At 43.1% G+C, this 26497-nt stretch overlaps 1 protein-coding gene across 6 annotated transcripts; it reads left to right on the plus strand.

Annotated features, from left to right (window-relative positions):
- The first annotated feature begins 129 nt into the window (after positions 1 to 129).
- agtpbp1 (ATP/GTP binding carboxypeptidase 1) lies at positions 130 to 25814 on the plus strand. 6 transcript variants are annotated; one of them, XM_076019577.1, is made up of 28 exons: positions 130 to 281; positions 3266 to 3324; positions 5062 to 5192; positions 7622 to 7732; positions 8007 to 8077; positions 8411 to 8474; positions 8569 to 8715; positions 8929 to 9060; positions 9174 to 9267; positions 9410 to 9447; positions 9728 to 9936; positions 10383 to 10560; positions 10931 to 10972; positions 11585 to 11679; positions 11886 to 12002; positions 12323 to 13068; positions 13176 to 13259; positions 13408 to 13497; positions 13771 to 13919; positions 14186 to 14273; positions 14684 to 14828; positions 15020 to 15170; positions 15524 to 15704; positions 15920 to 16049; positions 16438 to 16572; positions 17564 to 17740; positions 18628 to 18779; positions 23786 to 25814. In XM_076019577.1, exons 2-28 carry the CDS (start codon positions 3293 to 3295, stop codon positions 23958 to 23960), a joined length of 3864 nt encoding a protein of 1287 aa, XP_075875692.1. In that variant the 5' UTR covers positions 130 to 281; positions 3266 to 3292; the 3' UTR covers positions 23961 to 25814. The 6 variants fall into 6 exon arrangements, with proteins under 6 accessions (XP_075875692.1, XP_075875691.1, XP_075875693.1 ...); XM_076019576.1 differs by having other exon boundaries at positions 131 to 281; positions 23783 to 25814; XM_076019578.1 differs by lacking the exon at positions 10931 to 10972 and having other exon boundaries at positions 131 to 281; positions 23783 to 25814.
- Positions 25815 to 26497: the final 683 nt, after the last annotated feature.

A 26497-nucleotide genomic window follows, 5' to 3' on the forward strand; every position in this document is an offset into this window, starting at 1 on the left:
AACAGACGTTATATTTCAATGAAGGGAACGCTTTTTTTGGAGGGTCTTGTCATCCAGTCGTGACACTAATATCCTGAATCAAGCGGTGAAACGTACTCTCGCGTTGTTTGTCACCAGCCGCCGTGTTTTGACAGTTGGGCAGGGAGGGCTTCATGGGCCGGTATCATCATCATCATCATCTGGGCGGTTCACACTCGCAGCCTGAAGACAAGCGGTAACGGAACTGCTTATGCTGGAATTGGTCCGCGCGCAGACTGGGAAAACGGCTATTTTCCTTGCAGGTTCGTATCAGCGTTGTCCCGAAGAGCATTATTTATGTATTTTTCTAAGCTAACTACGTGGTTATGCCAATGATTGAGCTCTATTGTTAGCCTTTTCCTTCTCAAGCTAGCATGCCGTCGCAGACAGACGGCTGTTACTGAGTGAGAAGTCCAGCAGGTGCGGCGGACAGCAGCCTGTGGTCGGCATCTCGACCAGGACTCTTGCCTTACCTGGGTTGATAAAGGGGCAAGCCACATATCGCATTTCTCTACAGGGAGAAATAGAAATTAATAGGTGTCACAAATGACATGAGAATTGTTGGTTGCCGTGATAATAAGGGGATCAGCATCCCAAGTGGGTTATTGTGGCCTGGCCGGGGCCACCATCTGTCCCATGCACAAGTGTAGTATTAACATGGACGTGATGTCGAAGTTAACTGTACACGGGATGAGACAGTTATCTGCAGGAATCCTATTCCCCCCCCCCTCCCTCCCCCAGATGACATTTAACGCAAATTATGACAATGTACTGCTGTCAGAGTGTCAGAACTTGATATCACTCTTAATTTGTAAACAGTAGTTATCTATCTGTAAGTCAGATTGTCCAACTTTGCTCCACCCTACTATAATGAAGTTGTATCAAGCATATGATATTTACATTAAAGGATTTGTTCTGTCAGAGTGAGATTTTATATACTCTGCATTACAATTCATTTTTGCGTACATTGCTGTTGACTGCTGCAAAATTAAGAAATCATGAAATTGCATCCTGGGCTTTATCCTTCTCAAAGCTCTAAAATCCCTATTGTACTACTATAAAGAATACAGGTAATGGAGACCAATAGAAATCCTCTCATCAATAATTTACTTCCCCTCTCAATTATTTTATTTTATTTTTTCTCAATTATTCTCTTTCCTTTCCTTCTCATTCATAAGGATCAGACTTATGGCCCTAGCAGTTCCTGTCCTTTCAGTTCAGCAGCCCAGGGCAGCGCTGTCTTTGATGTTAACTATCAAAGTATTTAATTTGATACCTATATAAAATCGTCGAAGGAGACAATGTGACAATCTGAATAGCTCTCCCGCCACTGATTAAAGGACATGGACACTGAAACCGCTGCAGGAAGTACAGAAGGTGGTAAGAGAGTTGAATGACACTCACTTTAGAAGCAATTTCCATTATTCAATGACCGACCATAATCTTATTTAATGTCTCACATACTGCCAACAGTGTGATGGTCGGTGTGTTGTCTTGCTAGGAATCTATGAGGTGTGCCTTATAGCCTGCTGCTTGTTGTGACCTCTCCTGAATGTGTTATTCTGCTGTTTTCAACTGTTTGCTGTCAAAAGTACCGGACTGATCAGTCTCTTCCACACTGTCATTACACTCATGTTCATCCTTTTGTAATACTGCCGTTGGAGAATGAACTCAATGTCTTCTCATTTATGTATTATCTAATTTTTTAAGAGTTTGATATGATGCAAAGTTTACCGCACACCACAAGGATCATTAATGAATGAAAAATAGTGGTGAGGACAATTTAAGGTTATTGAACAAATGGGTTTCGAGACATCTCCACCGGCCCTATCCATTTTAGAATGACCTCCATTGGCCCGCGTGGCTTTCACAAGCGTCCAGACATACTATCTACTTTGCACAAAGTGTCAGTTACGTTTTCTCCATTCATTTGTGTTTATTTCTATTAAAAAAAAAATAAAAAAAATAAAAAACCCTTTGAAAGTACATTACACTTGCCTAGCTGCTTTGGTTGGCAGTCCGTCAGATTGCTCTGTCACAATGAATTCAGCCTTGTGCAAATGGGAACCCAAACTGGATAAATGCCATTCCCTGCGGCAAAGGAATTTCTATTGGTTAAAGTCCTTTAATTTCACTCTACATCGAAAGGCAAGTCAAGAGGTGCCAACACAATCTTGCAATACCTACATAAACTAGGGCTAGGACATCATCTAAGTGATGCAATAAACAATAGAAATAAATATGCCTGATAAAGGCCGCAAGCTGAAAAGCAACTGTTGATGCTCATGCCAAAAGATATCGGACTGCCTCACTAGAAACCAGTCTTGAACGTACCTACAAACAAGGTGCGACTCCAAACACCAGTTGTGTTAGTCTGGTTTTAACAGATTATTCTTGTCTGACTTGAAAAGTGTTGTGCGTCACCTAAGTTGAACTTTGTTGAAAAACTTTAATTGACTTTTCAACCTATTTGTTTTCAAATCAGTTTAAACTGTAATACGGCTCATTACCATTTAAGCACATTGTAAATCAACCCATCAAAGTATGTTTTATTTGCACAAAGGATTAAGAATGACGACTCAGATTACACGTCGGTGATATCATGATTTATCATATCTCATCCACTAAGTGCTGCTGTATTTACTTTGAGTTAAATATGTCTCCTTGGGATTTGTGTGCGTGTAATATAGAGTCACTGCTGCAGTCATTTGCCTTGTCAAGTTCTTTTAGTCATTTTCAACAAGACTTGAGGAGGAAATCGGCAAGGTTATTGATTGCAGTTCTCAAATGCAGACTTGTCAGTTTATAGTGCTTCATGAGTTTATCAAGCCTGTTTATTGTTTTATAATGATGACTTGCAAGCCCTGTTGTAAAACTGCAGAGCATTTGCGTGTTTTTGGAAGAGTTGTCACGATATGGACATTGTGGTGAACAGAATCTCTGCACAAAAGACAACAAAACTGGTGTTTCTCCCCATGAGTTCCAACTTTTCATGTTATGACCTGGATAACAGGAGGTCTTCAACAAGATGAAGCCGATATTTTAATTTGGCTAACTAGTCAGGAATCAGTGATGGCAAATATTAGACGTCTGACCTTGTAGACTGGCTTCACTGCATGTTTATTTGCCTGAGTTTTGAGAATATTTCCTTTGAGACAACATGGTGAGTGAGGGGTTGCTCGATTTTTATTTTCAATTTGGTCAATATTGTGTGTTTTTCATCTTTATGCCTTCTTCATCTTTGCAGACAAAATGAAATGCTGATGTGGGAAAAATGAACAAACCCAAAATGGCCTCGGAGAAGGGGTGAGTTGCTTTGCTATTTTAAGAGAATCTGCAATTTAATATGCACACACAGAACCACCGGCAGAGATATGCGCTCATGTGTCTCGCCGTGAAAACTGCTCCCGCTCCATCATATTTCTGCCACTCATGCTTGGTCATGTTTACCCTCTCCTCTGTCTGCATGCAACAGTCACTGTGAAAATCTTTGCCCCTGCTGTTTGTTCTCTTGTTGCAATACAGCACATAGTTGGATGCCCTTCAATGATCCATTACATACTAATTAGTCGTGATGACTCAAAAGGACCGCTAAATTTAGGTTACTAAACCACTAACAGAGTAATATCGATCATATTTGCTCTAAGCAAGTCTGTAATTATTAGTTTTAAGTCTGATGTTTATACAGCCGCTGTTTATTCAGGCTTAGCTTCTCCTACCGTGTTTAACTTTGCTCCCCGACTCTCATTAAATTTTTCATCGTGCTTTTCCCTTCTTTCTTTCGTGGTCTCATCAAATGTTCCCTCAGCTCCTCTGTCTTTATAAGGACACAAGGAAGCCTTCTCCTCCGGGCACAATCACAGACGTTTCTGATTTCTGTTCCTGTACCATCAACTGATCTTTGGCCTCATGTTTCCATCCGAGTGCCTCTGTGCTAAGGGCGGGGGGGGGGGGGGGGGCAGGGCAGTGGGGTCACTGAACTGCACTGTTCTGTCCCCAAAAAAAGATCGGCCGTTTGTCATTTTTGAATGGTGCATTTAATTGACGTGCTATTTTTGTCGGAGAAAAGTTGTCTTTGGCAAAGGCTTGACATATTTGACTGACTGGATTTTTTCCCCCAGGCCCGCTGCAGCGTGTAGAACCTTTCTACAAGTGGTCTAGGAAATGTCTGTAGTAGTAGACAGCAGGGCTGGCACTCACAGAGATAGCAGAGTTCTTAATATTTAACTCACAGTGCGATACTGTGAGCTCAGAGTCAAGAGATGATGTCATGAAGTGAAACAAAAGGACGAAAAAATGCTGTGCTGACTGACCTCACCAGAAAGACAGCACTTGGCACCATCTAGTGGACTCTATCCATTCATCATTGACTTTCTCAAATGGCAAGAATCAAGCACCTTGCCATCACTGTCACACCTATGGACCATTAAGTGTGGCCAGTTAGCCTAATGTTCATGTCTTTGGATTGTTGGAGGACGCAGCAGTACCAGAACAGAACCCACACAGACACAGGGAGAACATAGAAATTCCACACAGAAAGCCCCCCTTAAAGTTCACAAACTTGTCTGCTGTGTACCATAGCGAATACTAAAGAGTAACAGTTGCTGTTCACCTGCAGTGGCTGCGTTTTCATTAAAAAGAAAAAAAAAAGGCCCTGTTGAATGTTAACTATTCATTTTGTGTATCTGTTATGTTTGCTATTAGTTTGGTTTGCAGTCATCTACTTTTCTATCAGTTTCTGTCAGGCTGCAGAAACTTTGCGAGGTGTAATTAATATGCACTCAGCAGGTGCAAGGAAGCAAAAAATGCTGAACTTGTTGTCTGTTCAGGAACAGACTAGTCATGATGCAGGCTAATACTACGATAGGAAAATTAGTTTTTCTTGCCCTTGACTAATTAAGCTTAAGTTAAATTTGTTCTCCCTGTGGGACTTACGTGGTCGAAATGATCATCTGCTCAGTGATTAAATTGGTGTATGTTTCTTTGTAACATACTTATTATTTACAATTTTGAACGTGTGTGTGTATGTGTGTACATTTGCAGTGTTCCTAGCAACTCCAGGGTGCTCATGCTCCTGGGCCAGCTGGAAAAGATGGATGGAGATGTTTCAGGCAAGAATGTTGACACCACAAGACAGGTCACGGCAAAGATACTTCATCTTATCCAGACACAGGGTAAGCAAAACAAAGCGACAACAAAAAACAATCCGCAAACATACACACAAATAGGGATGGTTTTATATTGAACCTCTAGCTTCCTAGAGAACTGAGATATCTGCACCTCTAGTACTAGGACTCAAAGTGCACTTTATTTGGGAATTGTACATTTAATCAGTTTGACATGACCCCAACATATGAAGTTCTTATTAGATCATTCAAACAAGCTGCTCGTATTTCACTTATTATCTGCTTACAGAAAGTTAACTCAAAACAAAATCTTTGTAGTATGTTTACTTTCCTTGCATGGTGTAATGATTCAGTCAAATTCTAACTAAGTAAAGTTTTTTTTTTTAAATTTGGTTGATGGCCATGGTGTCTTGATGCATTATATGATGCAGTATTTTCAGTAGTTTCCTCAGTCCAGATGAGTTTCATCAGAATTAGATGGGAGTGGTGTTTTGGGCTTTTATGTAGTTGAACTTGATATGACTGACGTTGCCTAGGTAGTTAGTTGGACTCTGCAAGTTTTCAAGCAGCCCAACTCCCTTTCTATAACCTTTCAGCTTCAAAGGAAACCCATTGTTAATCCCTGATAAGTTATGGCTGCAGAGGAGACGCGCACGGCAGTGCCACTATCAGTCATTACATTTCAGCTGTTCCTTTCTCATCTGCTACTTTACTATCTGTCACACACCGCCAGCCGCCACGTGAAATGTGCACGAGTGTGACAAAGTTGCCTTAGGGGGTCTCTGACCCTCCTTGCAGTAACTATACACCCCCTGGATGGACTTGTCTCATGTTCAGAGTCTTGCTTTGGAGACTGGAAATAGGAGGAAACGTACCAGGAGGATCAAAAGATCTCAGTGGCGTTTTCTGTCAACTTAGACCTCTTATTTACACCGTCTAAAATGGACCTTTTTAACAATATGCTTTGTGCTGTGGAAAATTGATTGGGTTCAGTATTGTTGTTTGGTTGGTCAAAAAAAACCCTTCTCTTATCATATTTATAATATATTATCATGGCATTTACATCAAAGTGTTGAATAAGAGACAATGAAGACGAGAAAAAGAAGCAGTGACTCCTGAGGACTGGTCTCCCCCTTTTCTATAATGGCATTCCAGTTTAGCATGTGAGGGGAGGTGCCGAGCACTGGTTCATAGTGACCTGCCCCATACTCCCAAGTCCTCCTCGGTGTGCAGCCACAGGCTTGGAGCAAGCCAAGTGCACAGTGTCCATTCCTGTTCGTAGGGGCAGCAGAGCATAGCGGAGTGGATTTGCCAAAATCTGTTCTCGCAAAGTTTTCAAGGCCTGTGATAGTGCTGTGGTGAAATGGAGCGCCTTTACGACAGGGCCCACGGTCAGACTGTGGCGTCTCTGCACTCGCCAGGTAGGATCCAGCGTGAACATTTAGATTCAGATGAAGATTTCAGTCACAGGAATTAAAATATAACGTAATGCAAGACTTCTTTTTTTGGGGCAGCCAACACAGTCCGTTGGAAATGAAGGCGGCGTGTTCTGACCATTAGTTAAAAACTAAAGCTTTGTTATTGATCGTCTTGACAGGAGCTCCTTTCTGCACCTGTTCTTATTTTCTTCTGCATACCGCAAACCTTTAAACCGCAAAGCGTTAAAAATGGCACTCGCTGTGAAAAGTCTTGTCTGAGAGAAATGTTTCCAGGGGTCACGCTGATCTCTGAGCTAGAGGTGGATCTGGTGTTCGTGTGCGTCTCCTGATATCTGTGCAGCTGTGTGCATGAAATCTGAGTTTGTGGATAATGCGAACACGTGAAGATCAGTCAGGTTGCCAGTTTGGACCTTGGGTTTCATTCTGATAGTTGCCCACTTCCAGTGAGTCTTGTCAGTGTCAGTGAGCAGCTGAATAAGTGAATTTCCCTTTGGGATGAATAAAGTAATTATCTATCTATCTACTTGATTTCTCTCTTTTCCATTTTCTCATGCAGTATTCTATCACCACCTCAGTCTCCTCAAACATTGTCTAATGCTTCACAAACATCCTTATAATGTGTTTCAGACAATCATCATGATTTTTATACAGCCAGCTTGAGTGTACATTTTATGTAGTGGGAATGTATTTGACACATTTTTCAGACGGTGAGGAAATGCATCCAAATTTTTTTTTTCGGGGATTCAAGTTTTAGTGAGACATTCTGCTTTGTCAAATGGCTTCATCGATCGCTCACTGTTTGTATGTTCCTCAATAAAGAACTGAACCTCAGCCCAACCAGAGAATATTGCTCTACATCTACTCATGAAAAGTTATCACAATATAAGATTTAAAGATGAACTTGAATCAGGCCCACAGTTTTTTCCCCCCCCATTTATTTTTGTTCTTTTTCAGTCACAGTGTTGAAGTATCCAGGTCTGAAGAGTCGCCAGGGGTTAGGCTCAGCATAAGTCACTAACCATTCATCTCACTTTGTAGTAAACCTTTCAAGACAGGTCACTGAAAAGAGGTCAAGATCTGTCAAATTACAGGCCAAGCATGTTGTAGGTGGTTGGATGGACGAAGACAGAGAGAGGAGAACAATTTCAGGTTGCCTGATTTTTCAACTGTAGCTTTTTCCTACTTTACGCACTGTATAACTGCGCTTAACTGTAAACGTAAAAGAACGCTTCAGAATTGATTTAAGATGGGCAGTCAGTTTTAAAAGTTCGGAGCCAGCCTACTGTGACTCGTAGAGCAAATTGCTTTGGAGACGCTATTGGCTTTCACGCAGCTTCCATTATGAACGCTTCAGCCCTTCTCTCAAATTCAGTATTTTACATTTTGACAGCTTTATTCACTTGTTGTTGTTGTTTGTTTTTAGCCGAGAAAAGTGGAAAAGAGGTGATGTCTAAAGGCTCCACTGGTATGGAAGTCATCTTGGCCTCACTAAAGGTCAGTTCCTATTTAAAAATTATTATTTACCATGCAAGCAGTCACTTTAATTTATTCTGTTCTAAAAAGAACATAAGTGTGCATGTAATTGCTGTTTAACATGCTTGATTCGGTCCATGACCGAAATTCAAGAGGCGTCTGGTTTAAATGTTGCCCGCTCACTGTTGGAAAACTTGAAAGCAGAAACCTAAAAAAAAAACAGCTGTGGGAAAGCGTGCGATCAGATGTTGCTCTTGGCGACACACTGCACAGCCAAGATTAACCTCAAGTCAAATAATACTTGTGTAATAACCATGCGCTTGGTTTGATAAGTGTGCTGTGTGTTTTCTCCAGAACACCCAGGATGTTCAGACCACTTTGAACATCTTGTGTATTCTCAATGAGCTGTTGACTGTTGGTGAGTAGTTTGGGTTTGTCTTTCTCAATGGTCAGATAATTACTCTTAAAGTTTGGCAGGATGTGAAAAAAAACAAAACTGTTTTGTGTGACAGGCAGAGGACGCAGGATAGGAGTGTTTATCTCTAAAGGAGGAACTGGAATATTATTCCAAATCCTGGTCTCTGCAAGCCAAGAGCCGATAATGAGTGAAGACTTGATGGTGCAGCTTCACTCCCTGCTGGCCAAAGTCGGCCCTAATGGTAAGGATAGAAGTTTAGGTGCAACCAGAGCATGGAAAAACTCAGATTTGTGTTGTTTCTGTTGTGGTTTTAAGGTTATTTTATTAGGTTGCTGGCATTTAATATCTGCAAAAGTTCACAGCTGTCAAAAAATGAATGCAACCCATTTGTCTTGACTGTATCAAAGGTCCATTTGAGTTTTTGCTCATTTTTTTTTTCACAATTAATTTCCAGATAGAAAGTTTGGTGTTAAGGCCCGTTTAAGTGGAGCTTTGAACGTCACCGTCAACCTGATCAAGCAGAACATTCGCCATCCCAAGGTTCTCCTTCCCTGCCTGCAGGTTCTGAGGGTTTACTGTACCAACTGTGAGTACTTCCTCTGCAGAAGCATGCAGACCTGCTGCTGTACTTGCATTTCTTGCTATTTAAAATCCAATTCTGCATTCTCATTGCTCCTGTTCCCGTCTGCTTCTCTGAAGTGGTGAATGCCATTTCCTTGGGCAAGATTGGAGTGGTGGAGCTGATTTTCAAGATCACTGCGCCGTACAGCAAAAAGAATACCAGCCTGCTCAAGTAAGCGTGTGACTGCGTGAGACTGTGATGTGGTAACTAACTGTCCTCTGTCCCTGCCTCCGTCGCCTCTACCTCTCCTCAGTCACAGACCTGTGTTCAGCAGGCCGTCTAACCCCATCTTCCTTGTTTTATTAACCAACAGGGTAGCTCTTGACGCACTGGGAGCTCTGCTCAAATCCAGTGAGTAATTTTGCATTTGAGCATTGATTTTTTTTTTATTTTAAACAGAGAATCTTGATTAGCGATCCTTTCAGTCTCTCATTTTTTTTTTTTTTACATGAATCATTCCTACCCTCTCTGTCCCTAACTTTCAGCATTTCATACCCTCTGTCTGTCACTGAGATTCCCTCTTAGCAAACCGTTCTTATTCTATCTAAACAATCAATTTATTTTATTTTGTCTGTGTCAATTTTTTTTGCCCGTGTAATTCGTTTCCGTCCTCTGCCGCCAACTCCTGCAGAGACGAACTCGCGGCGTGCCACCGACAGTGGTCGCGTGCCCGTCCTGCTGGCGCTCTACCAGGACTGGCACCGCAACGACACGCGGCATCGCCACGTGCTGATCCGCAAAGGGTTACTGGTCTGCCTCAGGAACATCACCAACATCAAGCTGGGCAGGAAAGCATTCATTGAGGCCGACGGCATGAGGATCCTGTACAATTCCTCCGCTGTGAGTAAGAGTTTGATGTCTGATGGTGTTGTGTTGTAGAATTTGTAACACACACACACACACACACACACACACACACACATAGGAAAGAATGGCTCTGAACTTCTTGCTGATGAAAAAGCAAGTGTTTAATCTCGCGAGAGGAGCAAGGGTGTCCGAGACGAGCGGCCGGTGCGAGTGTCTGACACAGTTGTTCACCGAGCATCAGGAGTACAAGTCTTTTATACCACGGAATAAACATGAGCATGAGATGAATAAACATGAGCATACAATGAGCAGATACCAATGTCATTTGTTGAACACCTCCCCAACAGTATCTGGATTCCCCTTCCAGACACAATGTTGCCAGGCAAAGGATACAAGTTTCCAGTTGTCCAGTTGTCACAGATCACATGGTTCAACGATCATTTTTTCCACCACAACACACACTCTCACCCTCATCACAGGAGTGTCTCTCGGTGCGCACTCTGGATCCTCTGGTCAACACTTCCAGTCTCATCATGAGGAAGTGCTTTCCCAAAAACCGCCTGCCTCTGCCCACCATCAAATCTGTGTTCCGCTTCGAGCTGCCTCTTGTACCTGCGACAGGGCCCGTGGCTGAACTGTACAACTGTCCACCTGGAGGTAAGATCACAAAGGGAACACACACACACACACACACACACACACACACACACACACACACACACACACGCACGCACACAGGCACGCACACAGGTGGTCCACCTATTAGAAGAGTAAATTTGCAAATTTGCAGTCATCTAGATAAGGATTGTATACACAAAAGCACTTTCAGCGTACTTACTCCATATGTACTTCTACTGGATTTGTTCCAACATCAGACAGACAGACAGACGCACACACACACACACACACACACACACACACACACACACACACACACACACACACACACACAGATGACCACCGTGTCCCCGCAGCAAACAGTTGCTGACGACACTCTTGACTTTGCTGCACACAATGTTCCTTCCAGGTAGAGACATTCACAAGTTCTGCAACAAGCCCTTAACGAAGGGTAAGACCAACACTCCATACAACCCACCATCAGGATGCTTCCTCGTTTTATCCCCCAAACATCCATCCGTCCATTTACTGCCATCGCTTGTCCTGCACTTGGGGTGGCGGCGGCGACCTCTAGAGCCTATCCAAGCTGTGTGAAAGCAGGGTTACACTCTAGACAAGTCGCCAGTTAATCTCCCGTCATGCTTCATTAAACTTGCACATAACCTCTGAATTGAAGTGCTATAAAGCAGCATGTAAGCTCAGTGCTTACATGCTCATTTATGAAAGTTACAGCGAGAAGTCATATAGCTGTAAGTCTTTCAGAAAGTCTCCATCATGTCTAATGTCATCTTTAACATAACATTTTTATTCCCATTTTGTCATTGCAATGTTCAGTCTGGCGCCTCCCACAGGAAACTTCCTGGCTGACAGAGAATGAGTGCCATGTCAAGGCTTGTTAATGGAAGAACTGGGCTGAAATAACCGTGTGTGTGTGTGTGTGTGTGTGTGTGTGTGTGTGTGTGTGTGTGTGTGTGTGTGTGTGTGTGTGTGTGTGTGTGTGTGTGTGTGTGTGTGTGTGTGTGTGTGTGTGTGTGTGCTTTTACGTCTGTGTTTTTTGGCCCAGTTGATGATGTTGTTGATAAAAGCGACGATAACGAAGAGTCGGACTCAGAAAATGATACAGACAATGAAGATGCTGAGAAGGACCAGTGTACTGACGTAAGACACACACATAATTTTATTCCATTGTGAGACAATTAAACTTGTATTCTCTGTGCAGCAGCGCTATTTTTCAAATTGGCATGCTATTATTTCCATGAAGGATCAAGTGTGAGGTTGATGTTGATGTACTCAACCCTACACTGAACAGAGATGACAGTCAAGGGCCGCAGTTTCAAAATTAAATTTGCCATCTTGTCATTCAGAATGAAGACATAGAAACGGACCTAAACAAGCTGCATCCCAAAACGAGCCCTGGCCGACCCTTTGAAGAGTTGAAGCTCTATGAGAAGTTTTACTTGGAGCTCTCTGAAGACTTCCAGGTTGGTTCACCACTTAGCGCAGACACAGCGCCTCCCTCTGGCCTGCAATGGGACAAGATAACTTGCCTGCCCAGCAGCCTCTCCCAGTAGCCCCGGGCTTAGCTACTTGTAACCACCGTGATGCAAGGCTTGTCCTTACAATTTATTGCATGGCAGGCCATTAAAGTTACACACTTGTATATCAGGACAGCCACGCTAGTGGACCAGTGGCAGGACTCCATTGTTCTTTTCACAATTAATCATGGAAATGATTTTAAAGCTATCATTTTAAAGTGAAAACACGAAAAACAATACTTATTGTAATAATTTCTTCCCCGCAGGATTTTAACTTTGAACACTCAAAGAGTGCCTGCACAACATCTTCCACATCCTCATTGACTCAATGCTCCGGGCCCATCATAGTCCCTACAGCTCAAGCCTCGTCTCCAAAGCTCGCCACTGTTCCCAGATCTCAGGAGGACTTCGATCCCGTCAAAGAGAAAGGCGCCCTGCCTTCTCCCGCTGCACCGACCTCCGCTGCTCCCCATCCACTGGACCTAGACAACATCCACGTCACCAAAGACCAAGCCAAAAAGGTGGAGGCCCACATTCCTTCCCCCGATGGAAAAACTGTCGTGTCGCCCCTCACCGTGCCTTCCTCGCGGGAACTTTTTCTCGAGCAGGACCTAGCGTCCTTGCTGACGTGCGTGTCACTCGAAGATCGCCGAGCGATGAACGCCGGAGCGGAAGGAGGAAGGGAAGTCAAACAAGAGGCCACTGCGGCGGAAACCGCGGCGCACATCCAGTCTCCCCTGCTGCTGGGAGGCGTGGCAACTCGTCGTGCCGGCAGCGGCAGCGCCTGGAGCTCTGACTGTGGCTCGGAGGGCGCCGAGGACGAAGGGGCCGTCCTGGAAGTACCGGACACGGCGCAGCTTCTCCCGCTGCACGACCCTGACCTCTACGTGGAGATGGTGAAGGGAACGAGCTCTGTGCCCGAATACACTGAAGTGGCTTACCCAGACTACTTTGGCCATGTGGCCCCAACATTCAAAGAACCCCTTCTGGAGAGAGTTTATGGTGTCCAAAGGTGAGTAATAAAGCAATTATTGGGAATTATTTCGCATATAAAAGTTTGGTCCCACACCCTATGAATTTAATGTCCCGCTAACGGGGAGACGGTGTCTGACCCTGCAGGTCTAAGATTTTCCAGGACATTGAGAGATTGATTCATCCCAATGATATCCTGGACAAAGTTGTTTACGACCTGGACCCTCCAAGGTGAGTTATCAGGCCATCTGAACATGCAAGTGTTCAAGCCAAGTAGTATTTAAAACGTCAGTCCATCATATTAAAAATGGAGATGACATCTGTGTCGCATCATGCGTTGCGCGTCCTCTCAAATGTCACTGGGTCTTGTGCGTTGCAGTTGCCCGGTGATTGAAGATGACGGCGAAACCCTGAAGTTCAACTCACAGTTTGAGTCTGGCAACCTCAGAAAGGCAATACAAGTTAGAAGGTAATATTCTGGTCATATTCAGTAAATCAAATTGAATCTCAGAATTATAACTCATTTGTAAAAAAAAAAACATGCCTGCGACCTGAGTTCTTCTCACTTTTGTCCTATTCGTTTTTTAACTTCTCCCACAAATATAAGATAAGACTTAGTGAGTTATGTGTTAAAGCTTTTATAGACTGGTTAAGTCAGACTTTTGCATTAATTACAAACCTTGAAAATGTACTCTTTTTATTTGATTCCATATTTTCACCCTTACGAGGTTTTTCCCCCCAGGCATGAGTACGACCTTGTGCTGAATTCAGACATCAACAGCAATCATTACCACCAGTGGTTCTACTTCGAAGTGAGCAACATGCGCGTGGGCATTCCCTACCGCTTCAACATCATCAACTGCGAGAAGTCCAACAGCCAGTTTAACTACGGTGAGAGTTACAAAAACACCAGATACTAACATAACATCATACAAATAATAATAATAAAAAAATACACCTGTTGTTTTAACGCTTATTTTAAAAGTTGTTGTTTTTTTTCTCTCTCAATTACCATTGAGCTTGAAACTAATGAGTTTTGGATCTGTTCTCAGGTTCAGAAATGTGCACTGGTACAGTGTTTCATTTAACAGACAAACACTTGTGCCTCTCTCCCTGTGTGTGTGTGTGTGTGTGTGTGTGTGTGTGTGCGTGTGCAGGCATGCAGGTAATGATGTACTCTGTGCAGGAGGCAATCAGTGGCAGGCCATGTTGGGTCAGAACAGGAACTGACATCTGTTATTACAAGTACGTCCACTCGCAGTCCACTGTTATCAGGAGAGAGGCGAGAAACTGTTACTATGCTACTGGAGGACAGATTTTTTTGTGAGACTTTTGCAAGGAGAAAATCTAGCCTGACTGAATTGTGTTTGTCCAGCAAATAATAAATAAATGAATAAACATTTAAACAAAACCGCTTTACTTTCAGTTTTATCGTCTCATAGCTTATCATATTTGAGGTTTCTGTCAACTTTACACGGCTGATAATAGTCCCTCATGAATTCTCTCTAGCGCCTTTCCCATGCATTCTGTTCAACACCTAGAATAATTATCCATTGTGCCCTCGAAGTGTATGTAACTCAGAGTTCATGTCGACAGGGTTCCTGCAAGTCGTATGGTACTAGAGTTCCTCATGAGATGTGCGTCTGTCTCTGCAGGAATCATTTTGCAAGGAGTTCTATTGCAACGGGTGGCCAGAAAGGGAAATCTTATTATACGATGACCTTCAGCATAAACTTCAGCCATAAGGAGGACGTCTGCTACTTTGCTTACCACTACCCCTACACATTCTCCACTCTGAAGGTAGCGTCACGGTCTTCCTTTCCATTATAATTCAATACACATTCACATTTGCTGCCCATTTTGTGCTTGTAGAGGATTCATAACTCTGTCAGCTGTCCAGTGTCATTCCAGATTTTCCATCACTCTGACTCGCAGTGTTGTACGATGCAGTTGCCACGTTCAAATCTGTCGTTGGCTCGTTGTGTGTTCAGATGCACCTTTCGAAACTGGAGGCCCTGCGGACCCCCCGCACCTATCTCAGGCAGGACGTCCTGTGTAAAACCCTGGGGGGCAACTCGTGCCCCCTCCTCACCATCACTGCCATGCCAGAGTCTAGTTCCAATGACCACATCTGCCAGTTTAGTAAGTCTGTCATCCCGACCAATTGCCATAAATAGAATCTTTCTCAGCCTTATGCTTTTCTGGTGCATCTGATTGAAATATATGAGAATTCTGGATTTTACATTGAATAAAGCCAGTTGTCCATTTGACTTTTTTTCTCTTTTTAGTTTGTGAAATCTTTTAAAAACATTAAAAAGAAAAGAAACTTAAAAAAAAAAAAAAACACAGAAAAAAAACTTGGGCTGTCTTAAACATATGTAAGCCCAAACTCCTCAATAGATTTTCTGTCTGTGTGAAACTCATTGTTGTATTTTTCTTGTTTAATCTTCCCCTGGTGTTCGCCCTGTGCTCTCCGCCCCTCGCCCCACCCTCAGGGAATCGTCCATTCATCTTCCTGTCGGCCAGAGTGCACCCTGGAGAAACCAACGCCAGCTGGATAATGAAGGGCACGCTGGAGTTCCTGATGGGCACCAGCCCGCTCGCGGCGAGCCTGAGAGAGGCCTACATCTTCAAGATTGTCCCCATGCTGAACCCCGACGGCGTGATCAACGGAAAGTGAGTGAAGCACACCTGGGAAACGGCCATAAGAGCACAACTCACGGCTTCAAGCGCCTGCACGGCGGTCACGGCCTCTGTTTCGATGAGACTCGCTCTGGCCAGATCTAGTGTGGAAGGATTCTACATGTCGCTCTGCTCTCGTCCTCTTCCTCCTTCTCCTCCTCCTCCTCCTTCTGTGCTTCCTGTCCTCTGCCGTCTCCTTCCTGCTCCAGCCATCGCTGTTCTCTGAGTGGAGAGGATTTGAATCGCCAGTGGCAGAACCCCAATCCCGAGCTCCACCCCACCATCTACCACACTAAGAGCCTGCTGCAGTACCTTGCACACATACAAAGAGCACCACTGGTACGGCTTCCGTTTTACCTGGATCTTACCTCTCTCTCTCCCTCTCTCTCTCTCTCTCCCTCCCTTGTGCAGCGTTTTACACATTTAGCACATCTGTCCATTCGCATACGCCATTTGGCTGCCCGCACACTTAAAACCCACACTAACAAATCATTGCATTAGTTTCAGTGCGGTTGTCCTCAACAGCGTCTTACTTTAACTGCCATTTACATTATTGTCAGTGGGACGGCACAACTTCACTGCCTCTCTTCTCAATTAGACGTAGGAAATGTCAAATTGTTTGTCTGCTGCTGAATGCGGTCACACAAACAGAAAGGAATTATGAAACATGTTCCGTGTGCTTGTGCGCGTTGGTGTTGTCGTGCGTACAAAAACTGTCGTATTGCAGGTATTTTGCGACTACCACGGCCATTCCAGGAAGAAGAACGTGTTCATGTACGGCTGCAGTGTGAAGGAGACAGTTTGGCAGTCCAATATTAGCAGCGCGACGTCCAGTGCCTTACAGGAGGACTTTGGCTACAGGGTGAGTCCAGATGAAGAGATTGACACGTTTAAGAAAAAAAAAAAAAATAAATAAATCTGTTTTACACTTACTCGCAGCACAACAAAAGTAATTTAGTTTTCCTAATCTCAATACGAATCGTGCAGTCAGGCGGGCTTCCTTAAATACTGGGCTTACTGAAAAATTTTACAAATTGGACCATTAACTCTTGAAAAAAGATCATGTGGCCCATTGTCTTATCAACTGATATACAGGGTTTCCCCCCAAAAAATTACATAATTTTAAAAGCGCTTATCTTGGAAACTACTAAGTCTACCTCAGTGAACTTCAACAGTTTAGGTGTTGAACATAATAAGTTTATTATGGGAACGATTTCATAAGTGTTCAATATGTCCACTGCCTGTCACACGCCACACGTCCAAGACGCAAAAGGACTTCTCTCTGGGAGTGAACGGCATGGCTCAACCTGAAAACAGAACACAAATAAAACCTTAAATATAAAATCTTGATCCATTTCTATACATTCTCTGAAAACTTTAGGTTATTTCAGCAAGAATTGCTAAAATTATTGGCCTGCGAAATGGTGTCAGTTTTTTTTGGGACACCCCGTATAATGAAGACATGTAGAATCTGTCCTGCTCTGTGGAAAAGAAAATGCAGCAGCTGTTCAGTCCTTCTCTCCTCACATCAAAACATATCCTGTTTGTATTCTTGCTCGTTTTCTGTCTGACAGAAATATTAAACAATCAAGCTTTGATGACACTTTGATATTCAAGTCAGTTTATTTTATTTATTTCACTAGATTGTAAGGACACTTGCTTTTTATTTATGCATTCAGATCATCGTTTATCTCTTTATCTCTCTTGCTGATCTGAAGGCCGCTAAAGCAGAGAGCCGAACGCCGTGTTCCCTCGCCGCCTCGGAGCTCGACCCTCTTATTTACTGGTACCTCATCATTTCACACGGTACCGCTCTGGCTTCTCCAACCCCCCTCCTGTGTTTTTTTTCCCAGACTCTTCCTAAAATCCTGTCCCAGATCGCCCCGGCCTTCAGCATGGGCAGCTGCAGTTTTGTTGTGGAACGCTCCAAAGAGTCGACCGCCCGAGTCGTGGTGTGGCGAGAGGTCGGAGTGCAGCGCAGCTACACCATGGAGAGCACGCTCTGTGGCTGTGACCAGGGCAAATACAAAGTAAGCACACTTGCACACTTTTTGTCGTTGCACACACACTCAGAGTGTTCTGTTTTCACTCTTCTGAGTGTTTATTTTATTTATTGTCCTCAATGTTTTATTCTTAGTGTTTTTATTCTGTGTGTTTTTAACCCAGAAGAACCTCAAACGTGATGTGCTCATCATGGCAATAAACAATCTTGAATCTTGCTTCATTATTCAGAAGCACATAAACCTGTGGGTGTCTTGTGGTGCATGGTTGACCAGCATCATGGTAGTTCTGTCATTGGTCTCAATTATTGAAGGGTTGGAACATTGGAAGGATTCTTTTTTATTTTTGCAGTTGTTTTTTCATGAGGTGGCGGTGTCTTGTCAGCAAGGAGGCGTTCCCGCATATCTCAAAATATCCACTTGGGGGTGCTGCAGCCTTCTGAAAGACTGTCTTCTCTCCTTCATACCCTTTGACCCTTTTGCGTTACTCCTACTTTAGAGCAGTATTTCCGTCTCTGCCTTTTCCCCTCCCATCCAATTCCCTCTTGTATCTTACACATCCAAAGGCCAGGCCCAGGAAGCCACTTTGGCTCGTATTAGCTCCCCCACTGGTTTTCGTGGAAGTGTTTATACAGATGTCCTGCAAATAACATCACATAATGCAATGCGCTGTGCGTCTTTGTGTCTGCATGGCCGTTCATTCACTGGGAAAAATCCGCTGTACTTGCAAGTCCATTGTGTTTGACTGTTTTCATATAATATTTGTTTTTTGCAAATTTGTGCTCTCTGTATAAACAATCCACAGCAGCCATTGCAATATATTTTTTATTAATATGTGACTGTGTCTTTGAGATTTCAAAATAATTTCTGAATCTTTCTCCTTCTGATGATCGCTGTGGCATCTTCCCCTCCTTCAGGGTCTCCAGATCAGTACCAGAGAGCTGGAGGAGATGGGGGCCCAGTTCTGCGTGGCCCTGCTGAGGCTAAAGAGGCTGACGGGGCTCCACAACCACCAGCACCTGCTGGATTTGGAGGGTGACATCATGGGCTCCCAGTCTAAAGTGGTCAGGTCAGTAAAGAGCAGCACACATGCAGCCGTGTCTTCAACCAGAGCTCCTGTACGAATTGTGTGGTTAGGATCAAAAGGGGGGCATGAATGTGTGAATGCTGAACTCACTATTTGATTGTTTGCGTATGTTTTTGTTTTGTTTTCCATTATCACTGAATCTTACCGCCCATCCTCTGATTTAACACTGGAAAATGAAATGCCTTTGTCATTGGACACGCTTCATAGAAATAAGCTGAGTTTTGCGACTAGCAGTCAGAATATGACAACAGGTGTGGAGAGCACAACAAGCCACGTCATGGTAAATTTTGAGTTAAATTTTTTTTTGAAAATCTAAAATCATTGCAAGAAATTTAAACTGACAGTCCAGTTTTAACAAAGAGAACATGCACACCGTGGAAATTATTTATAGTTATATATTCAAATATTATATATTTATAGTTGTGCTCTAGTACAGATTTTAAACAAGATTTCAATAAATGGAAACATGTAGAATTGCATGGAAAGTCTTGACAGTCTTATCTGGATATGAACCTTCTACACTGACAGACAGAATTTCTCATTTGCACTGATACTCATCACTAATATACAAGCAATATACAAGAAACAAACGAATGTCTGCGCTCATGCACGGTTGTTACACCACTTTGATTTGGTTAATAGTAATAATGGTAATAATGGTTGGTAGCATTGCCATTTATTTTGTGCTATTTTCTGTCTCTGTATTTTTTGAGCGTGAGGGAAAACACCTGCAAGATTTTATTGTTTGTCTTGGTGCTAGAAAAGACTCCAAGCTCCCCTTAAAGCTTCTCAAGTTTTAGCACAAATCAGGCATTCAATCTTTTAAGACGATCAATGTCAGAACTTGTCTCCAGTCACTTAATTACCAGAGCATTTAAGGGATGTCAGCAATGAATATGTTTAACAGTGAGATGAGCGCTAATCCCACCACAAACCAGTGTCTTTACTCACATCGTGTTTGCAGCAAAATTCATTAGGGTTTTGCATATTAACATCATCATTTTCTCCCCCATCCAACGTAAGCCCCAAAATGGTCTATTAATCTTTTATCAGATAATACATTAATTCTCGGTACTCGTGGCGAGATGTCTCTGCTGTGGGAGGATTTTCTCCTCCTGAGACTAGAATCTCAATGTCTTTCAGTTGATTAACAAAAGAAAAACTGTTGAATATTGGCTTTGGGAAACTGACAATAACTTTTTTTTGACACTAAATGGATGAAGCATTTGAGCATTTAAGTTAATTAAACACTGAAACGAATCATTCACTTGAGTAAATTCAGGAGGGGTTTATTTTTTTTTTTATCCATTTATTTTTACCAGTTATAAAAGGTCCTGAAAAACTGGACTGAACATGACAATACATACTTCTCAATAAAACGTTCTCTAACCATCAAGCAAACACACACAAACACTCTCCAACCACTTACACGCACATGAAATGTTAAATTTCCCGTCAACACTAATAACTACTAATGAGATTGTTCAGATTACAACAACCCAATGTCACGTAGACACAGTGCAGACGACTCGCTGAAGGTCAAAGCTGGCATCAGAATGGGGGAAGGAACTGGTGGCCAGACGGACCGCAAGTCACAAACTGCTGCTGATCTACTGGCATTTTGCCATTACCACAGTCAACTCTAGAATAGGCCCTCAAAAGTCCCCCCCCGTAGACAACACCACTGTTGTTGATGTCTGGGGTCAGAGGTCAAGAATGGGCCATTTCATTAGGTACTTGGTGCAAGCAGGGTTTACCTCAGAAAATGGCTGGGGAGAGGCTATGATGGAAGGAGAAGGAGAAGGATTAAAAGAAATATGGAAATAAAACAAAACAAAATAGAAATATGATGTATAAATATCTATTAAAATGTTTTCAGCCTAACGGGGAACAAACGGCGTTCAAAAACAAGATATTCACAAAATATTCACATTAAATCGACAGTTGAATTATTTACAAATGATGTGCTTAATATTCACATAAAAAAATAAAAATCCCCTTCTTGGAGACATACAGTGAAGTCCACACACACACACACACACACACACACACACACACACACACACGTGCGTCCCTCAGAGTGACGCTGCGAACCATCTTGTTTCCTTTTCATATTCTTTGTCATGTTTCAGAGCCACCGGTTTGTTTAAGCGGTTGCCTTGGAAGAATAGCTTTAAATTCAAAACCACTTAATGCTCGCGTCTCTCTCCCTTTGTGTCTCTTACTAACCCACTCTATGCTCACACTGATGTATTCATTTATCATTTATGTGGTCGGTCATTAAGGGACCCTGAAAGTGTTCTGCTGCTTGTGTGTTTTGCCGGAGGATCCTCCGGGATTTCTTTCTCTCCATCGCAGGTTTATGGTTTTTATACGCCGTACCACTTAGCATTTAATAGGTCATCCCAACAGTGACATCCAGGCGCCTGCAAATAACTGTGTCTGAGACTGAGTAAACAGTTGGATACGGGCATGGGTGTGTTTACGTGTGGGTGCGGAGACAGGGGCGGGGAAGCATGCACTGATGGCTGAATGAAAAAGTAGCAGGGTTTTTTGTTGTGCAGTTCATGCATCGCTGCTATTAGGATGAAGCCAATAGAGAAAATCCAGCAAGGGGTGATTGGGTTTGTCTCCTCCTGTAAATGGCCTGTAGTAGTTGACTCATAACTCATTATGTGTTTGGACAATTCTCTTTCCATTCTCATCACTAAACACACATACACACACACACACACACACACACACACACACACACACACACACACACACACACTCTGTCGTGCACTCACGCACTGGTCAGCTCGGTGGGAGATCGTTGTCTAAGCCCCCTGATCGACTGCCTCACTGGGATCACATTTCAGACCATTAACACCATTAAAAACCCACTAAAGCCCCTAAACCTCAAAGAACGAGCAAGCATTTAAGCGTTTAGACCTGCGGGGGGGTGAAAAACACCCACACGCTGCCGACTCTCCAGCTCCTTTTTGGGAAACGTTTTTCTTGTTTTTTACCGTTGAACTATTCTGAGCTCAAACTGAGCTCCGCTTTTTTTTTTTCTCAACTTTGACTCATTTGCTAAAGTATTCATAACATAATATGATCATTTCTTTGGGAAAAATTTAGTAGTTAAATTGAGTTACTTTTGCAAATTTGCAACTTTTTTGTCTGGCACAAGGAATATTGAAAAAGAAATGTCACTTATAATTAAACTAAATCAAAGATGTGAAGCCGATCGCTACACTGCAGTGAGACTCATGTAAGTGGACTGATGTCAAACCCAAAACATTCTAACATGGATAATAGTCTAACTCAGGGCAAATTTTTTGACTTGTGGGCCATAATGGGTTCTAAAATTTGACAGGGTATGTAGAAAACATGTGCTTTAATGTCAATTAAATAATGAACAAAATATGTGTCTTAGAAGCCCCAGGGGATTTAGCTCTTAACTGAAATGAATCTTAAAACACTGAAAAATTGATGAAATACTTTTCTTCAAGTTGGGAGGGCCGAATTAGAAAGTTTAATATAGCCTCGCTTCATATGGCCCCCAGCAGTCGCCCTAATGACGAAACGCACCGTCATGCCGGCTGGATTGTCCACTCCAGGCTGCTTTAGAAATATGGCGGCGCAAGATGGCACTTAACTGGGAGCGAGACTCTTTGTGTGTTCTTATGCACACCACCAGTCAAAAGTTTGGACACACCGAATGAATTTAATGTCTTTAACACCTTTAACGCTCGCAAGTTCAGCAACTTCTAGTCGCACGTCGTCAACTCACCTGCGAGAGCTCGCCTGACTTGCAGTGAGCTGTAAATGGGTGAGACTTCAGTTTTGAGCAAACTGTCCCTTTTAGGGTTTTCTGCAGTTCACTCTGAAAGACCATGTGACCCATTTGAGATATATATGAGATGGTGTTTTTACCCTGAAATCAGAGAGCTCTTAGCGGCTTTGAGTTCAGCTCAGAGTGGTGGAGGGTTAATGCGACACGAGATCTGCCGCGTGTGGCTGAAAATGAGCGTCTGAGAAATATTGTCTGGGAAGATGCACGTGGAAATATAGTTTGGCACTCGGCCGACATGACGCGCGTGATTTGTTGGTTTTTTGTTTTGTTTTTTGTTTTTTTTCCAAATTTTCGGCATCTCTAATCAATTAAGGGGCCGTTTACACGGAGACGGATTTTTAAAACCGCACTCGAAAAAAAAAAACATGTTTACACGAAGCTGTATTAAAAAAAAATTCACGTTTACATGGAGGCGTTGGAAACAACTGAGAACGATGTAGTACCTATGCCAGGCCTGGCGCCGCAAGTTTAATCCCTGAAGGCGGAAAAAGAAGAACGTCATGTTTAAAGTAGCAGTAGCTCGCCACGCTAGCATGAGCACCACAGACCACAGAACGAAAGATGGCTGGTGAAAAGATGGTGTGGATAAACGACAGAGTTGAACTTCTGCTTCGAGTTACTTTGGAATGCAAAGCCTTAAAAGGTCCATGTTAAGGTTAACTGGAAGTCGTGCCAGTAAAAGTTCGCCAACATTTTAGTCATTTGGGTTTCCTGCCTCAATATCCCGGTCCGCCCACCCAAAAGAAAATCAATAAAAAGTAAAGCAGGAGTTTTGCAAATTGCTTATGTTGTGTTTATTTTCACTTTGCACACAGTCCACGATGGATCCACGAGCACCACGTGTTATTGTTCACGATTGTTTGCAGTTTGTTGTAGGGGAGGTTAATGGGAAGACTATAGGCTGATCATTAGTAGCAGTCACGCTGACCGACGTGGTTGTTGTTGTTATGAGTGGTCGTCTGCACCTCACGGCCGCTCAGGTTGCAGGGTGGGGGGGGGGAGAGGGGTTTACAGCTAACAAATGGTTTCGGCTGGCTTTGTGTAAACGCAAGGCCGAACCGCATAAATATTTGTGCCTTTTCAGAGAAACCCGTATCCGTGTGAATAAATCATTTCTATGATTTATTTTTTTGATACCCGACAGCAGCCCCACCACCTATGTGATGGAGGAGGAGGAGCCGGCCTTCCTGGAGCCGATAGACTACAGCGCCGAGAGCAACGACGAGTACGCGGAGGGCGACAACGAGCAGGGCTGCGACAACCAAGAGACCACCGACGACCACGACCCCCTGTCGGACTCGGAGACGAGTCACCGGGACTGACGCCGCTCTCATCACCTCCTCTGCCTCCCTCCACCACCCCGGCAGTGCGAGCTGAGAGTCAAGGCAGTGTTTGGGCCGTTTTCTCACAATGTCACTGAATGACCGTCTGGTACACCGAGCACGTTGCAATCACTGTAAAGCAAACTTAACGCGCTGGCTTCTTTGTCACCACTAGGGGGCGTGGGAGGGTCCTGTCGTCTTATTCCCGACTGAGCAAGTTATAGCTGCCTTTCACTTCAAACTGGTCAGATTAATAATGAATGTCGTCCTATTTCTCACTGAGTCTATAACCTTCCCTCACTGAAACCCCTGACCTCAGACACCATATAGCCTCAAGAATGCGCACATAGCTAGCCGGAGCGACAAGCAGAGGGCGCCGTCGATCCTTAACTTGAACCCTTGTCCACTTACTCACATATTGCAGCCAGTCTTACACTGAAGTTACCCACCAGGATGCTGGCAGCATCGTAGAGCCAGCGGCTGCTTTTGGTACTAACTTTGGGTTTCATCGGCATTGATTTTCTTTTTCTTTTTTAAATATGTGTTTGTCGATTAGTTTTTTTTCTTTCTTCTCACCCCCCCCCTCCCCCCGCCCCCCCACACCCCCTTCCCGGACTCCCTCTAACTCTGTGTGTTTTAGTTTGGATGCCAGTAAATAACAGTGTCTTATGTAGAAAAAAGCCACTCAGATTACAGTATTAACACCTGAGCTGTGACCTCACTTCCCTTTTACAGTTTTGCCGCGGTGCACATTTTCCCAATGTTACGTCCACTGTTTTGCCTTCTGTTCTGTTCATGGCAAATAACAATGACTTCACAGACAGATGTCCGCGCTCCGGGCCGTGACGCGACAGAGATATAATGTTGCACCACAAACCGACTAACACAGGTTCAGTTTTCTTTGTCAGCAGTGAAACCGTGACAACAGAATGTACCGTATCCACTTGCACTGTTGATATTTTGATTGTTTTTAACGGGCACACAGTATTATGACAGTAGTCAAAAGCCAGTCATGACGAAGATGCATGAGCTGCAGAGGGAGAGAACAAGCCTTTAGCACTTTGGACAGAGTCACAGAACAAAGAGAAACAAACCAAACCGGTTGAAAGGTCACTTTACTACTTTTTCGTCCGTTTTTTTTTTTTTGTTTTTGTTTTTTTAAATTAGTTTGAAGGTTAGATTTCCAAATTGAAGACAACCTTGCTGTGATGTTTTTAATCTCATATTGGAATGTTGTGTCTTTCCCTCCAACTTGTGTACACATTTTGTGGATTTGTGACGAAGGGATTCTTGCAGAGGACCTCGTGCGTTGTGTATAATTTCTAATACAATTTCTGTTGCATTTTTACACCTAGAGCATGGCTATTTTCAGTTTTTGTTTTTTAATTTATTATAAAGTATTGTTTCAGCGAAATCTGTTTGTATATGAGGTATTTTGTGTCTTGGTGTGTGTGCGTGCGTTGGTGTTTTAAGTTATTACATTGTTAAGCCCAAGTAATACTCTTCAAAGTGTTTCTTTTTCCAACCTTATATTCTCCTCTTGCTTGAATCATTTCTCCTCTTCCTTCTCTTTTAACTCACTTAATTTTTCCCCTTCAACCCCCTTTCTCAGATTTACTTTTCTTTAATTTTACTAATGGGCGTGTGCGTGCGTGCGCGTGTGTGTACTTGTGACGCTAATATTTTATGAACGTACTGTCAGTGTCTCCAGCGAACAAAGTAGGTTTGCGCATGTGTGTTTTTCTGTTTCTCTGAGGTATAACAAGTAGGTCCACCACAATACCACCGATTCAACATAAAGAGGAAAATTGCAGCTAAGAGGGAACACAGAATAAAATGTGACTGTAAAGATGAGAGCTGCTCTGTTTTGTTTCTTTCACTGCAGACCACAACCTCCTCACAATCTGTTTTTACTGTCGGTGTGTGTCAAGCGTCTCACAGTCAACATGAATATCGGGAGGCTCGCAAACCACAAATCAACAGCGTCTCAGTTGCTGCAGAATCGCAGCATAAACTCGACTGGACCACACACTTGGTTTTGACAATTGTACAAAAAACAGATGATCTTAGCGCACCATGACGTTGGAAACGGGCAGAGAACTTCCTCAGTCACCTTAACTCACCTGTCATTCTCACTTCCTCACCTGTAAATTATGTAAATGTGGAGGAATGGGAAGAGTGCAAAGTATTTTCTTTCGTGCAACATCCACTCTCAATGCATCCATTTTGCATTTTGATTAAAAAGTACATTATTGACAAACAGCAATGTTCCAAGATTTGCAGCATGTGAATCATTAGGAGGGTATACTGTATATTATTTGTCATCACGCAGCTCAGTCCAGACAAAGAGGGCGGTTATCAGAAAGGCTAAATGAACAAAAATTAATTTAGCCAGGATCGTGTAATCTCCACCAAATTGAAATTTCATTGATTAAAATATCAACTTTCTCATCTGGGCAAATTTGGTAATAAAATCTAGATCGATGATCGTTTGAAATTCTTAATTATCGTGATTCAAAGTGGTGCAGTCTGGCTCT

Source organism: Nelusetta ayraudi, unplaced genomic scaffold (genome assembly GCF_046127955.1).
Source record: "Nelusetta ayraudi isolate G7.1 ecotype Tasmania unplaced genomic scaffold, CSIRO-AGI_Nayr_v1 ptg000010l, whole genome shotgun sequence".
Taxonomy (NCBI): Eukaryota; Metazoa; Chordata; class Actinopteri; order Tetraodontiformes; family Monacanthidae; genus Nelusetta; species Nelusetta ayraudi.